The 16,724-nt window shown below is 35.5% G+C and overlaps 1 protein-coding gene across 1 annotated transcript in view; it reads left to right on the top strand.

The window, feature by feature from the left end:
- Positions 1 to 16,724, top strand: part of PTPRH (protein tyrosine phosphatase receptor type H) — a 722,562-nt gene that overhangs the window by 600,613 nt on the left and 105,225 nt on the right. Inside the window, exon 15 of the mRNA XM_044059212.1 lies at positions 7,911 to 7,987. Coding sequence (XP_043915147.1) covers positions 7,911 to 7,987 — 77 coding nt within the window. The remainder of the gene's footprint in view (positions 1 to 7,910; positions 7,988 to 16,724) is intronic.

The raw sequence follows: 16,724 nt of genomic DNA, 5'->3' as shown, positions 1-16,724 counted from the left end.
AATTGACTAATGATTGATCAGTTGTGTTTGATCACTTATTTATTTATTTTATTTTATTTCACATTTGTTAACCGGGTTAGTCCAGCTGAGCACAAGTCCATTTTCAGTGGAGACCCGAGGAGAAAAGCTCCAACAGTAATATTAAACATCTTATACAGATTAGACAAAAAAATAGTAGTAAGCATGATTATCGATATATACAGAGATATAATGTAAGAAGGATAATATATGATTTGACAAGGAAAAAGAAAGAAAAAAATAGCAATGGGAAGTATGGTATTAGCAGTAGTCAGGAATCTTTGAAATTAGGTAGAGTCAGTGAGTGGTCAGGTTGGATGCTGACAGGGGCATAACCAACTGTTCTGGAGGAAGTGTTTTAGCTGCATTTTAAAGCTGTTAGATTGTGTGATGTCTTGTAGATTTGAGGGGAGATTGTTCCAGATTTTAGTTATAGATGATTTGTAAAGGAGATAGCCTATGTTTATTTTTGGGGTACATGCTTCAAGAAGGAGTTTTTCAGAGCTGCGAAGTGAGCAAGGGGGGGATAGGAAACTAAGTTGGTGAGAGCAGGACAGGTCATGGGTTTATTTAATATGAGATGGGTTAGTTGTAGTTGGGATAGCTTTAGAAGCTGGGGGAATTCAAGCCATTGTAGCCTGTGTAGGGCTATGCAATGGTGCAATGGTGGGTAGGATTAGGTAAGTTGGCTGCAGATTTGGCAATTTTATTATAGGTTTGTTCTAACCTGGAGAGTAGACAGGATTGGAGATTCGTGAGTACAGATGGATCCATTAAGGAGGCTGGGAAGGAGATATGCTTGGGTAAGAGAATGCCTGGATTCAGCAGAGACGGATTTAGAGTTGTGATAGAGCAGGCCTAGTTTTGGTTAGTTTTTTTTGATTGCGTGGTATATGTGCATGTCAAATTTTAGCTGGTCATCAATGGTCATGCCCAGAAGTTTGGTGTTTGTCTACAGTTATGGTGGTATTGTTCTGTGAAGAGATTGAGAAGGTAGTCTTAAGGTGGTCATTATTTTTGGGGAGAAAGAGGAGTAGCTTAGTTTTTTGGGGTTTAAGATAAGCTGGTTATCATTTAGCCATTTTTCAACAAGAAGGAAAGATTGTTGAGTGTGTCTGAAGTTGTGAGATAGAGTTGGAGGAAGTAATCAGAGTGGAGTCGTCTGCATGCTGTATGATAGTAGAGAGGGGGAATGCTGAGTAGAGATCATTTATAAATATGTTGAAGAGAAGAGGTCCCAGAATAGAGCCTTGATGTACTCCTGTGTATATGGGTAGGAAAGAAGATCAGGATGCTTGCCATCTGAAAGATTGGTGCCTATCAGTGAGATAACTAGAAAACCAAGAGAGAGTAGAGCTGGACAGGTTAAGGTTAGATAGTTTAGTCAAATGCCTTAGATAAGTCTAGGAAGAGACATGAGACTAGATTATTGTTCCTCTTTTCAGCTATGAAGTGGGTAAAGGATAGGAGGGTTGTAGAGGTACTGTGGTGGGGCTGGAAACCATGTTGGGTGGAGGTTAGCAGGTTAATTTGGAGGAGGAAGTTAAGTATTTGGGTGTGAATGCATTTCTCTAAGGGTATAAAGTATAGTCTGTAGTTGTTAGTAGGAGTGTGGAGTTTGCATCCCTTGTGAGGGGAATTATACAGAAGGTTTTTAGATTTTGGGTACAGTAGCTTCTTTAGTAGACCGATGTAATGAGAATGGAGACTGGGTAGACGATTGAGTCTGCTGCAAGTTTGAGGAATTGAGGAGGAACCATATTGGCAGAGGGAGAGCAGGGTTTTAGTTTGAGGAGCAGGGACTTTATATGGGAAGTGGATACATGGTTGAGGGAGAAACCTGTGTTGCTGTTTGTAGTTTGGGGAGGCATTTCTTGGTGAGTCTGTTTTGTGTTGGTTAACTTACTTATGGTGTCTATGAAAAATTGATTGAGGAGCGAGGTTGTCTCCTGGTTGGGGCAGTTTGAATAGGGATTTGGTGTTTGAGGTTTACCAGGGTGGAGGATAGAGTTAATACTTCTCCAGAAATCTTTGGGGGTTGATTGAGTGGTGGCCTGTGTGTTAGTATAGAAGGTCTTTTTATCATTGTATACATGTTTCTAGGTATGATTTCTAAGTTCCTTAAATAGTTGGAGGTGGGAGGGGGATTTGGTTTTAATCCAAGTTTTTCAGGCTTTGTCTCTTTTGTGCATTAGTTTGCAGGTGCCTTTACTAAGCCAGGGGGCATAATTTGACTTGATTCTTATTTTACATGGGGGGCAATAGTGTCAAGGGTGTTTAGGAAGATGTGGTTAAATTCAAGTACCGCATCCTCAAGAGGAAGAGAGTGCAGAATAGACCAGTTAATGGCAGAGAGACTGTCATTGACAGTAGAGGGGCAGAAGTTTGAGTCTATGACATATTTTGTAAAGGTGTGTTTTTTGTTGTTGGGGTGTGTATCTCTGAATAGAGATGGGTAGGTGGTCACTTAGGGCATCAGGAAGTGTAGTGGGATTGTGGTAGAGTTGGGGGTTATTGCACAAGATCCAGTCAATTATTGTGCCTTGATTTGAGTGTTTGGATAGTCTAGTGGGGTTGGAGATAAGTTGCGTGAAGCCAAACAAGTTGATGTTTTGGACTGGGGAAAGGGTTTCTAAAGACTTCCGATCAATATTTACATCTCCCAGTAGTATAGTTTCATAGGGTAGGTTTAGAGAGAGCCAGGAATGTATATTTTCAAGAATTTGTAAATTCTTGCCAGGGGGAATATATACAGCAGCTATAGCAAGCTTTTTGTTGTTGTTAAGGTGACAGTTTAATATTAGGATTTCTGCAAGGTGGAAATCTGGTAGGGTTATCTGGGTGGGGGAGAGAGAGAGGTGCTGACATTACTTACCACTTGCCATTGGATAGTGTAATTTTTCAGTATATGGGCATACACCTATATTACTGGTGTGTATATATATCAGTGCCCTGCAGAATGTCAAGTATGTGTTTAGTGACAGCTATTTAGTTGACAAGATATGATCGAATCAGCAGCTGATCAACAGGCGTGTGAGAATGCAGAGCTCCTGGGGTTGGGGAATTCTGGGTATTTGTTCAATTTCAGAGTTCGTAGATATAATTAGCAAGGAGTGTGGGAGTCTAGGGTGGCTTGTTTTAAATTGTGCATGCACTGAGCCTATTTGCCACCACATGCAAACTGGCATGTTGATGTTAGGTGCATTTGATTATTACTACAGCAATAAACGTGAATCAATTGAAGCTAATCAAAACTTCAGTAGATCAACAACAACAAAAGACTGATTAAAAATACCGAAAATATTTGTCACAACACTGTGCTTATTCTGAAACATAACCTAGGAGGATGTAAATAAAAAAACAATGTTTTCTTCAGGATGGAAGCACCACTGTACTCCTACACTCCCTCAATTTAAATATAACAGCTCAGAGATCACACAGTACTAGGGAAAAGGCATATCCAGTACACAAAGTGAAAACAAAGAACCATGAAGAAAAAAAAACTTTTTATAACAGAGCAAACAACAAACAGTATTTTTAATTCAGTACCTTTTAAATTAGTTGCCTAGTATTTAAGTCAACAGCCTTTCTGCTTGTTGCCTCTGGTTCACATAGAAGCTGATTAACCCTTTATGAGATCAATATAATACCAGACTGGGGATTATGCTCTTTCCTTGTCCGATCTTGGAGTTGGTATATTATAATTTGAAGGGAATGTGGGTGCAGCAATGTTTGCCCACTGCAAAAAACTTATTTTTTTGATTGCTCCAAGGTTATATCTTTAGCTTGGATGTTTTGGTGTTGATTTTTTTATTTTTTTTATTTTACTTAGCAGACATTTTACATGTCAAATTACTGAAGTCTTGATTAGCTTCAGTAGATTATATATATATATATATATATATATATATATATATATATATATATATATATATACTTTCTTGTTTAAACCAGCTAAATGGTTCTCAATGTTAAAATTATTGAACATTAGGCACACACACACAGACACACACACACAGTTAAGCACACAAATTATCAGAAGGGAAGATATAAGAGAAATGAAGGATAGTTTTTACTTAGCTGAAATCTGATAAGGCACATGGCACACAGCCTTTATTGATAATACATTCTTAATTCCATGCATACTACAACATTACTATATATGTACAGATATGCTACAAAGGTCAGTCAGAATAACATTCATTGCATGCATTGTACACAAGGGAGAAAGTGTATGAAAATGTAAGCACTCAGGGCTACATATGAGCAGAACACTTCAGTCTGTAATGCTTCTCAATTCAATCCATATTCTTCATCTGCCAAAGTAAGCAATCATCTGATCATTTCATTTCCACCTAGATTTACTAGCTATGTCACTAATGAACAAAGCTGCTTGAGCCATGGTGTTGATGGATGGAGCCCTGTCACCCAGCCAACTCAGGTTTAGCTAATGGCTTCATTACTGGAATAGCCAGCCACGGAGGCAGAGGAGTAAATAGGCATTGCTTGCTCACCTCATCTTTCTTCCTAATAAAGAATCTTTGGTGAGCAATAAAAACCTGACAGGACACATCTGTTTAGAAAAGATGGTCCCATGAGGGACTTCATCACTCACATGGGTAGGTTATGTCCCAAGACTTTACCCATTGTATTCCTCTCCCCAACTGCTTTTGTAGTATGTAAAGGAGACATTAGGCAGCACAGGAAATATATGCTGATGGGTGCCTATGTGTTGTCTATATTGTGCTAAGCACTCAGCCTGAAGGGATGAAGACTAGTATTACAGTGTAGCCTGACCATGTGGTCTGCAGGTGTTGAGGAAATAAAAACAAAAAAATTATGAACAAAGACAAGTCAATACATAAACTCTGAAACTGTGTATTATACATCAGTGAATTGGTCACTATTCTAATGGAATTTTACCTTCATATGAAAGTGAATGTACCTTATGGGAGTTGGCAAATTTATTTAAAAGCTTTTTGTCTCTGTTATTTCACTGGTATATATAGGAAAATGTTATAACAATGTATTACATTCTGTGACAGTGGTAAGACATGCACAGGGATAAAAATGCAAATAAAGAACAAATCTGTAAATGATAAAATAACAATAATGAAAAACATTGAAAAAAGGCTTTTTCATGAATACCATTCCAGCAGTAGCAGGCATTTAGTATTCATGAAAATGAAATTCTTAATTTGACAGTAAAACATATTTCATGTATCACACAACCCAGACCCCCACATATTCCATTAATACACTTTCCCATTTTATGGGATGCAGCAATTGGTTAAAGTATCTGTCAAATAGGGTTTGACATAGCTTCTTTAAAGTTTTATTACTAGGCTGCCTAGTGGAAGATTTTCTATCATACTTCTGAAATTATATTAAAATGATTTATTGTGATATAAATATTGTTTTTGTGTTACTTTAGCAAAGTTGTAGAGTTTTAAGTTCAGACATGTTGTTTTTATAGTAATTTGTCTTTAATTTCAATATTTAGAATCAAGTCTGTTTGCAGGCTATTCATTTATTTATTGACATTTGATTACCAGGAAAGTCCAATTGGGTAGAAGCCCATTTCTAGAGGAGGCCCAGGGAGAAAAGTTCCAAATTATTAGAATACATTTTAAGAACAATAATTTTACAACTTTCAAAAATAAAACATTTGCAGTTTAAATAATTATAATACATTAGACATGATAAAAACATTGGTTAAGAATTGATACAAGGTATATAGCAATCATTTAATATTTAGACAAATTTTAGACAGTTTGTAGAGAAATTTAAGGTAAGTTAATATAATACAAATAGGAATTGCAATATAAAGTGAGGGAAAAACAGACCAGAAAGAAAGTCAAAGAAAATAATTATATAGCAGTAAGGAAGTAAGTGAAAAAGGTAGAAAGTAGGTATAAGGAATGAAAAGGTACTTGTTCACATTTAGGGATATAGGTTATCCTGGTTTTCAGCAAGAATAGAGTCAACCTTTAGCTAGAAAGTCTTTCAGAGGGGTTTTGATGCCATCTTCTAAAATCCAGGCTGCTCCTGTGAAACCAGACATCGGTCCTGGGTTGTTTCTGAAAAAGGTCCATGGAGATTACTGATCTAGCCCAGAAAACAAATATGAATAAACAAATGCATTTTATTTTTTTTATTTTAAATTTTCCATTATAATTGTGTTAAATTTTGTTTCTGAGTCTTTGATTCATGTGAAGATATTTTTTGGTGTCTGATTGTATATTTATCATGGGTGTACTATAAAATGTTTTCTTTTGTTCGATCATGAATGGAGCTGAGTTAGTGTGACTAGTTTCTATATTTGAATTGTTGACTACATATACAGAGTGGTGATAAATGTATGGTATTGCACATAGACTAGTGAAAAAAGTGGTAACGGACATGCACAGAATAATAATAATAAAGGTGTAATGATGCACATTGAATGGTGATAGAAATAACTAGCAGCCAGCGCCAATGTATTAGTATCACATAGGTTGGAACTGTCAGATTTGTTCATACTCCTCAAACTTACTGAAACCAGCTTGTCAAATTGGTCAACTCCTTGATCACTACAATCTCTATCAAGAGTTCGAATCCTTCCAACCCCTGTGTTATTGGCTGTATACAGCATATCCTATGCTACAGACATATGAGCTTACACAGACAGACACATGCATGTGTTTTGGCAGGCATGCAGACACACCCACAAAACACACACATACTTATATATGTGTATATCATCTCTAAGATTGCACAATCAAGGATAAAGGGGAACAGTCCCAACTCTGTATAAAGGACTCAGAACAGCCTTGGATGTCTATAGATAGACAGATCAGTACATATGCATAGGACTGTTATCTTCCATCACTACTTGCTTGTTTTCATTTTACTGTTTAAAATTAGACACATAAGAAGAGGAAATTAACTATCTCTCTGAAAGTTGTTTGATAGTCATTAGGCAGATTGCCCCATGTAAGTATTTTGCAAAGAGTGAACACATTTACCGTTATAAGTAGCATGAGTTACAATTACCAGTTCTCCAAAAGCTTACCAAAAGTTGCTTGCAAAATTTTTTTTGACAGCAAAATTTAAAAAATGTTTACCCTAAACCACCAACATTTCATAATTTGTAGAGGAAAAAACAAACAAGAGTAGTACAATGGCCAAAAATAACAAAATAGATGTCGCAGGGTGGGTGGAAAGAGTCGTATGATATAATTCCATGAGTCTTTTGGTCCTAAGCATCTGTAGTTCCAGAGAGACTCCTCAGAAATGACTACTCCATGTTAGAACACAAAACTGATATATTGGCTAGTTGTAATGTAGCAGTTTTTGCATTTTATTGATAACTTTTTTAAACTAGTAAAAACCATGAGGCACACATTTATATTTTCAGAGGCAGTCAAAAATCACTGTCTAGTTAAATGATTTCCTGAGAATTACACATTAGGGAAATGGAGACAGAAAGAATCAAACAAAATGCTACAGGATGAAACTAATTAGTGGTTTGCTGCCTTGTTCCTTTGCATAAAACTGTCCAGCATTTAATTTGTGGAACTGATTTAAAGACAACATTTTCTGCTTCATATGGACAAGTCAGCAGGTTAATACATCTTTTTTTTTTTTATTAATCCTGTGTTGAAAATTCAACCGCCCTATAATTTTCTGAGTAAAAAGATGTCTTTCCTGTTATTTTGCAGTATAAGGTAATTATACTCTCATGAAAAAAGTTTAGTCACTGAGCATCTTTTACATGATCTGATACCCACGAACCAGTAATTAGTTTAATTGATAGTTTGATGATTTATCAGCTGATCATTTTGCTGCCACTTGTATTACATAGCTCCCTTTTACCATGTTGCTCATATTTATTTTATTCTCTTTTCTAGATGACCATTCCAGAGTTATACTGAAGCCCTTGGACAATGACCCTAACACAGACTACATCAATGCAAACTATATGCCAGTATGTCTTCTACTATTTGTCTTTATCAGCACAACTATGATATTCATAATAGATAAACATGAGAAAGAGATGTACAAGATCTGTAGAATGGCTGTTGTGGGAATTGTCTGAATGAAGCTATTCTGATGTTGCAGACCAACTTGTTGACAAATATGTGTTGTTTTTCTTTGCTCTGGTAAACGTTGGTTGTGTGCCTAAGTGAAAGCTTGAGTTTTGGTTAGTTGCATGACAGTGCACCTTTTTTCCAGAAACACCTTTAACGTGAGAGCCAAATAAAAATAGGCAAATTGCTTTTTAATGGTAGACCATTAGGCTTAACCCCTCCCATCTGTATCATGACCTATTGAAAAATCTTGTTGTAGAAGTTATCATGCTGTCAGCATTAGTGTATCCTGCATTAGAATCATGTTAATGTTACAGGCTCAATTTAGTTACCAGAAGATCGGAAAGCTGTAGATCTTATGTGGACATTGAGAGTTTGTTTTATTCTAGTGCTACTATTGTACTGCACCATGAAGTATACCTCTCAAGGTCTAATCACAAGAAACCCAGACAAAGCCAAACATTATGAGGGGACAAAGGCACAAAATCAGGGACAGATTTTTAAACATTGCATTTAAAAGCCTAGAAGATTGCAAGGATAACAGTTTTTTTTTGTTAAGTATGCATTTTCCAAAGGATATGAAGTCTAAGACACACTACTTATGTATGTTTTAATAAGGTTATGCTTTGTTTGTTTCTTTCTTTGCATGTTTAGTGAAAGTCTCTCTTTGTTCACCTATACCCAAAGATGTACATTATTCTACATCTGCTTGTAACAAACATTAATCGTCACTTTACAGGCGGAAAGCTGATGAAAATTGGCCGTGCAGGTTTGCACACAAATAGCAACTGCTTAAAGCAGCATTGTCCAGTCAATGTTCTTGGGTCATTACTTGAGCATTATTACCGTACATCTTCATTATTTTCCCCAACTTTGTGCTGATATTTAGAGAAGAACAGTTTTATCTAGTGGCAGAATTCACATGCAAGTCCTAACGTTTTCCTTAAGTCTCAAACTCTTTCAGAAAATTAAATTTGTTCATACCTCCAGGTCAAGCGCTACTAACAGAAACACAGAGCTCCAACAAAAACTCACTTCAGCTCAACTTGCTTTATTATTCTGTTCTCACTCAAGGAAATACATAAAGAATATTTAAAGCATATAAAGAAAAAAGTTTTATTTAAATATACATGTTTCTAATCTGTGATTTCCCTATTCAAGGTGACAGTGTTGACAAGTAAATCCAGCATAGAAGTTGGTATTTGTTATGTTTCATGTAGGTCGGTACCATTTTGCAGATTAACACAATGGCTGTTTATGTTGCAGCAGGATTATTAATTTTGGAATCATCAATATATCATTGCAGAACAGGACTACAAATGCCAGCGATGATTTTCACTGAAGAGCTGTAGCTTATATTCTCTGGTTCCTGCAGTAGTTTGATTGCCTCTTTCTATTAAGTGGAAGGAGTTTTCCAGAACTTCTCTTCACCTGGTTGTGTTTGCACACCAAATTAAAACACTCCATCACATTGTATAGTAGAATCACCATAGTGGCTCCAGCCCCAAATAATTTCTGTCACTATAGAAGAACCCACAGTTGAGAAAGGTTTGAGCATAATGAATGTTAAGGAATGCACAGGAGACCTGTGGGTGGGTTTGAAGGGGATGTATGGCAGAGAGAAGTGAAACAGGCCATTCAGTCAGGCAATGAGTGCCAGGAGCTACAACTATTTATGACACCATTCACAGGGTCAAATTTCCAACGTATAGTAACTGAGGAGGTTGGGTAAAATTGTCATTTCGCTGTAATGCTTAGGGGTATCGTGCCTTACCTTGAATGTAGCACTGAAAGCACCTGCAAACTGTTGCTTCATATGATAGTGGAGGAATGAGATTGCCTTGCAAAATGAAGGAAAAAATACATGCTCTGAAGTACAGAATGATAAACCATGATTTGATTAAACGAAAGTAAGCCTCAGACATATAAGGGAAGAAAAAAAACAGTCTTATGATAAACATGAGGGTCAGAGAAGTACCATTTCCCCTTATAAACAATTTTTTGATGTGAAACTGCAGCAGTGAAGTAGCCAAGTGATCCCATCTAATGTTATACAAAGCTGAGAAAAAAGAATCATAGAGAGCAGTTTATTTCAACATCACACTGAATGACTGCAGCCTTTTGGGCCACTTGTCAATCAATATTATCATCTTCATCTGTGTAATTCAGGAAGTCATATTTAATGAAAACTTGGAAATAGCAGAAAGACCGTTCTATTGGAGACCTTGAAATACCATTAGGCTGAGGTAAATCTTAAGAGGTGGTAATGAGTCATGGGTGGCAGTAATGATAATGCAGCATATTAAACATGTCCTGAAAAAGGCCTTGCAATGAGATTTTCTCCTGTTCTAAACCTTGAGATGAACTCCTTCATATGGATGATCTGCAGAATCTCTGAATAAACTTAACTTCACAGGGATGGGGATAAGCTGCAGACATATCAGACTTCTTGACAATTGCAAATGCTGCGCAATGAGTAAAATGCTTCTGATGAATAAAGGGAAAAGTCATTTTCAATACCATCAGGTAACTGAAGTGAAGAGAGAAGTAGAGCTTGACTTTGAGGCAAGCTTCTTTGTCTTTCATAAGAACATGCAGAAATTGTTTTCTCTTTTGTTTCAGAGCAGTGAAATGGAGATATAGGATCTTTATAGGAATATTTCTGATAATTCAGTAGTCAGATATGAGTTTTTATTAAATTTGCAGGAAACGTTCTCACTATTTAATCTCTTGTTAAAGATTATAGTACTTTCTGTGGGTGGAGAAACTGAGCCCCTCATGAACAAGTGCATTTGGTTAACCCAGTGTCTACAAAATCATCTTCATGCCTTCTAGAGGTCCATTGGCCTCAAACTGTAGCATCATGAATGGCCTTCCAAATATAGCATTCTGCTGTAATTCCATTATGAGGTCCTCCACTAGTGTGAGTTACCAGTCTTGTTTCTGAGTAGCCCTTCGTTAAATATATATTTCCTTTTTTTAGTTTGGAGAGCTGAATTTTAAGGTACTTGGTGGAATTTTCCTACTTTCCTAGCCAAACATTGGTAGAAGACGTATCCTTTGTTACCACAAACAGGCTGTGTGTGTGTGTGTGTGTGTGTGTGTGTGTGTGTGTGTGTGTGTGTGTGTGTGTGTGTGTGTGTGTGTGTGTGTGTGTGTGTGTGTGTGTGAGAGAGACAGCCAGCCATATTGTGGGATCACTCAGTCTGCAGTGTGGGGAATACACTAACTACTGCACTGAAAAGACAGCTAAAGAGCAGATTGCAGACAGAACAGCTTCCAGTAAGTGCACAGCCATTCAGAACTCAAAAATGGTAGAACATGAAGCTTAGCTTTTGGTAAATAGCTCTGACCAGTTAAAAAGTTATTTGATTAAGCTGCATCACGGAGTAATTAAAAAGCATTGAAAATAAAAGGTAACTAGGCTGTGTGGGACATTTACACCTTTCCAGTACCCTCTTAGAGTTTTATCTCCTTTTTCAAGGAGCAATAGGCCAGTGATACCAGGGATGAATTTGTGGATATCCATCCATTTGTCTAACTCCATTTTGAAGGAAGAAAGCATATTTATTTGTTGAAGCTGATTTATATCCATGCTTCTAGTGTTAGTAGGACTGTGTGATTTCTGGAGATATAAGAGGTCTTGGACTACTGGAACTATAATGGCCTGAATGACAAACCAAAAATTGTCCCTAAGAGGCACTGCTTTCAGTATCTAATGGTAGCTGTTGTCTTTTAAACCTGTAATTTATTTTTTAGTTGGGAACATCTGTGGCTTTTCCATTTGCTTGCTATGCCTAGTAATATGCATCCCAAAATTGTCACTGCATTCAATAATAAGTCAAAGCCGAATATAGAGGGGTAAACACTTTCTTGGATCTAAATGAGATACTTTTTGTAGTCAGCTGCACCAAAAGATTGCCTAAACACTGTTGCAACATAATGGTCAAAGACAAGGGAGTTGTCAACTTGTGTTCCAAAGTCTGTCACCACACTTTCATTTTGTAGTGTGATATTGTCTATATAAAGCAGAGAAGGAATTGTTTACCAAATGGGACAATATTCCACTTTTATCATATATAGTTTAAACCTGTTCTTTGAGCATCAGTTGTTGACTCGTATAAATTTCATTTGGAGCTTCTGCTTATCAGAGACGCAGAGACCTTTTTAAGCCTAGCCATGCATCCCAAATCTCTGGCAAGTTTCTTTAGAAGATACCAACTTTGTATTTGTCTGAAAATTTATGAGACAGAAATCCCTGTTTACAAAGTAGATGATAAATAGTAATGGTCCCAGAAAGGAATCCTGAGGAACACCAATGGGCACATTTATGTTTATTGAGGACACACAAGCCACCCTCACTACACGGGTTCTGTCCCACACTAATTTGCTATTCACATCACTACAAATGGGTCAATTTGGAACTCATTCAGCTTATTTATTATGTTAGTATGTGGTATGGTGTCATAAACATTAGTCGGGTCAAGGTATTCTGTATGGACAGCATTCCCACAGTCCACAGCTTGTGTTACCCTCACAAAGCTAATATCATAGTTAATTAGGTTAATTATAATAAATTATTCCATGGCCGTGTGGATGAGAATAGTCAGGCTAATGGGTCTGTAGTTTCCAGGGTCAGTGGTGGGTACACTTTTCTGAGGTGACATCACAACAGCTGTGCAGCATACACAGGGTCAAAACACAGGCTGAATATCTGTAGGAGCTGGTTCACTACATGTTTTGTACGGTTTAACATGCAACTTTTTATATTATTAGAACTCAGGGATGATGTTTGTTATGTTTTGGAGAGTATCTTAAACAAGTGTTCACATGTTAGTAGGTTGATAGGTGTTTACTAGGCAAACATCCGCAAATGCCTTTTTAAGCCTAGCCATGCATCCCAAATCTCTGGCAAGTTTGTTTGATCATGATGGGGGATTTGAGATTCTGTGGGATACGTGGGCTTTGTATACTTGTTTTAGTAGGTGAAATTTGCACAAAATTTGTTAGCATGTTGGCTATGTTTACTGGATGTAAGTAGGTAGATGCTATTTTTTTTATAAGTTTTGAGCAATGTTGGATATTATTTCTTTATTTTTAAATGTAACTAAACAAGGATTTGTAAAGGTCTTTAAATTATCATCCTAGTCTAAATTCATGGGTAAGCCTTTGGATTCCTGATCGTGTTTTTTTTTTTTTTTTAGTTCCTTCTATAGCTTTTTTTTTTAATGTTTATCTTGATTTGAGGGCTTTTTTGTTTTCCTACACAGTTTAAGAAGATTTTTTTTTTTTTATCTTTCATTTTTCTTTATGTATGTGGACCACCAGACTGGTTTTCTTTTAAACATTCCATTTTGTTTGGAAGTAATTGGGCTGACTAGGTCAATACATTTATCCAGGTGCACATAGAGTTTGTGTACAACCATTTGCTGTGCCAGTATCTTGGATAATACAATTAAACTTGAATTTTGAGACTTCATCATAGAATTGAAGAAGATTGTACATTTGAAGTCACTGAATCTTGAGATGTTTGCTTCTAAATATTTTGAGATTTTGAAGGAAAAGGTTACCACTTAGTGATCAGAATTAACTGAAGAAGGGACTACCAAGGGGATGAGTGATATCATCAATGCCATGTTGGTAAGGACCAGGTTAAATATTATGTCCTGTAGTGGCTTCCTTGACAATTTATTCCGGGAAGTTTTTGTTTATGAAATCAAGGAATTTTGGGGTATAAACTACAATTGATGTATAAGTATCCCAGTTTATTGTTGGATAGTTATAGTCACACAGGATAAAGGAATTTGTTTTGATCTGGAGTTAATCCAATATATTTAGGAACCTAACATAGTTTCCTAAGAGCATAGAGAGGATTGTGTAACATGCTACTATCTGATAGTTGGTTCAGTTTAGTCTGATTTACATGTCAATCAGTTCAGTTTTGGGATCTCTAGAGATCTGCCTAAAAGTCATCTGATCCCTAACAAATATGGATACTCCACCAGAGGCACCATTAGTCCAAAAGCCATGGTAAGCAAAAAACCCTGGAATGGGGGGAGTGCTTTCTGTACTCTATTGGTTAAAGTGAGAACTGTATTTGGCACTCTTACTACATTGTCAGTAGCGAATCTCTTTTTCAAGTAACTGCTCCCAACCGTAGGTCATGCTGTTTCTCTGTTTCTGTCTCCCAATAAGTTACTAATTCTATGCTATTGCAGTTAGCACCCTTGATTTTGGTGCTAGAAGATCAGAAGGGTGTGGGTTCTGCTCCCACTCCAGGTGCATAGATTAATTTCGACTTCTGTCACTGTAATACAGGTTAAGAAGGATCTGCACTCCTGAGTGTGCCACCCTTCCAATGAGACATTAAAGAAGCCCCATCTCCTTAGCTGATGGTTGCTCAGGTGGATGTAAAAGATCCTACAGCACCAAAAGAAAAGAGTAGGAGTCCCTTATTTATATACAAAAAAGAACTCTCATTTACAACATATTTAAATATTTACAGATATTTATAAATGTATAGATATATTGATGTGCAACTATATTTACATGTATTCATATTTCCCTTCAATCATACTAAATTTTCATCCCTATTAGACCCCCACGCCTTTTTCCATAACCACATTCTGATTTTACTTGATATTGTTGCTAAAATCTGTTTACTATTAAACATAATGTCATTTATTCTTTCATACAATATGACATATAATAACTTATCTACTCTTTTAGCACATTATTTACTTCTTTTAATACCCATATGTAATCATTTCCATATTTATTTTATCTATTTCTTTTATATCTATGATAAAATCTCCGTTATGTAGTTTTCCCCATATATTTTTAACTCCTTTACATTTCAAAAACACATGCTCAGTAGTTTCTTCTTCTTGACAATGTAAACAAATTCTATCACTTTTCTTTTTATATGGCATATTTCCTTTTACTGGTAATTTATCTTTTATCAGTCTCCACAAAAATCTTGCCATTCTGCTGTCTGATTACACTATTTGCTTCTTATTTTATAGCTTTAATTTGTTCATCTGTTAGATTTTCCCATGAGTTAACATAGTTATGGTTTATCGTTACATTCTTACACCATGCTTTTCTTTCTTTTTCTATATCATCATTATTTTTCAGAAAATTATTTTTTGGTAGCATTTTATTTTACTCTTTTGTTACCATACCTTCAGATTTATCAAATGTTTATCTGTACAGTTTTGCTACTAATTTCTTATATTTTTCATTTATCCACTTTGTACAAATTTAATGAAGCAGAATATACCACTGGCCTAATTAACTTTAAACCTCCTTCATCTTCAATTACATACAGAACTCCTCTTTTTACTGATTTAATCTAGAGCCCCATATAAATCTGCAATAGTTCCTTTTCAAATAATGTTGACAAGATAAATACACTTGCTAAATATGCTATTTTTCCATCAGTACTGAATTTACCAAATAATCTTTTTTTCTGAATGATAACATATATCTTCTTCAGAAAAGACAAGTTTGTTTTATTTTTTCTATTTCTTTCCAGTTGAATTCCACTTACATCTTTATTCCCAAATTTTATACGCAATACAGAAATTTAATTAATTTTAAAATATATATACTCCATCTTTACTACATCACTAAAACCTTTACATTTATCTTTATTTAAAGCCATCCCTATCACCTCTAGACACCCATTTGTGCAAATTATTACTTTTATTTAAATTTTCTTTTTTTCACAATTATTATAATGCCATCTGCATATATTAATAGAAATGGAATTCTTAATCCTTCAGGTGTTATATACCCAGCTCCTTCATTTTGCAATTTATTTCACATACTATTACATTCATAACTAATGCAAAGAGTATACAGCTCATCGGGCATCCCTATCTTACACCATTCTTCATATGTACCTCTTGGATTAACTGACCATTTACAAGTATTTTTACTTTATTATTACCATATGCTGCCATGCATAATTTCCTAACTTTCTCACTTATATCATATCTTTTCATTATTCCCCATAAATTACATGTCCATTTGTAGCAAATGCCTTATTAAGGTCTCCTATCATGATTTTTACTTCTTCTTTTCTATTCATAATATCACCACAGTTTCTCTGACTATTGTTAATAATTCTTGATAACCCTTCCTAGTTATACTATATATGCCATTTTCCATAATATTTTCCATTTTAGTTCCAAATCTCTTTTGTATTATTTTTGTAAAGATCTTATAATCATTATTAGTCAATACTGTCAGTCTCCATTTTTTGTCTTCTATCTTCCTTCTTCCATATGAATTTATGTATTCTATTACATAATTCTTTATACATAAACCTTCTTTTAATCATTCATTCAAAATCTTTAAAAAATATTTTTTTGCCAATCCCTTAAATTTTTATACATGTCATACCCTGTTCCATCATGTCTAGCTCATTTAAAGAAATCTCCTTTTCCAACGCTTTGTTATCTTTTTTCTGTTAACTTTTTTACTTTCCATGTTTTATTCACTGCCTTCATCTTTTTCTTTAAACACTCCTTGTACATGTTATATTATACTGTTCATAATCTTTTCATGAGTTAATTCTATTTCTCCTTTTAAATTTTGTATTTCTTTCATTACACTAACATTTTCCTT

This window comes from Protopterus annectens, chromosome 17.part0 (genome assembly GCF_019279795.1).
Source record: "Protopterus annectens isolate FY-2018-M chromosome 17.part0, PAN1.0, whole genome shotgun sequence".
Lineage (NCBI taxonomy): Eukaryota > Metazoa > Chordata > Ceratodontiformes > Protopteridae > Protopterus > Protopterus annectens.
The sequence above is the reverse complement of the archived record's forward strand: the minus strand, read 5'-3'. Positions and strand labels throughout refer to the sequence as shown.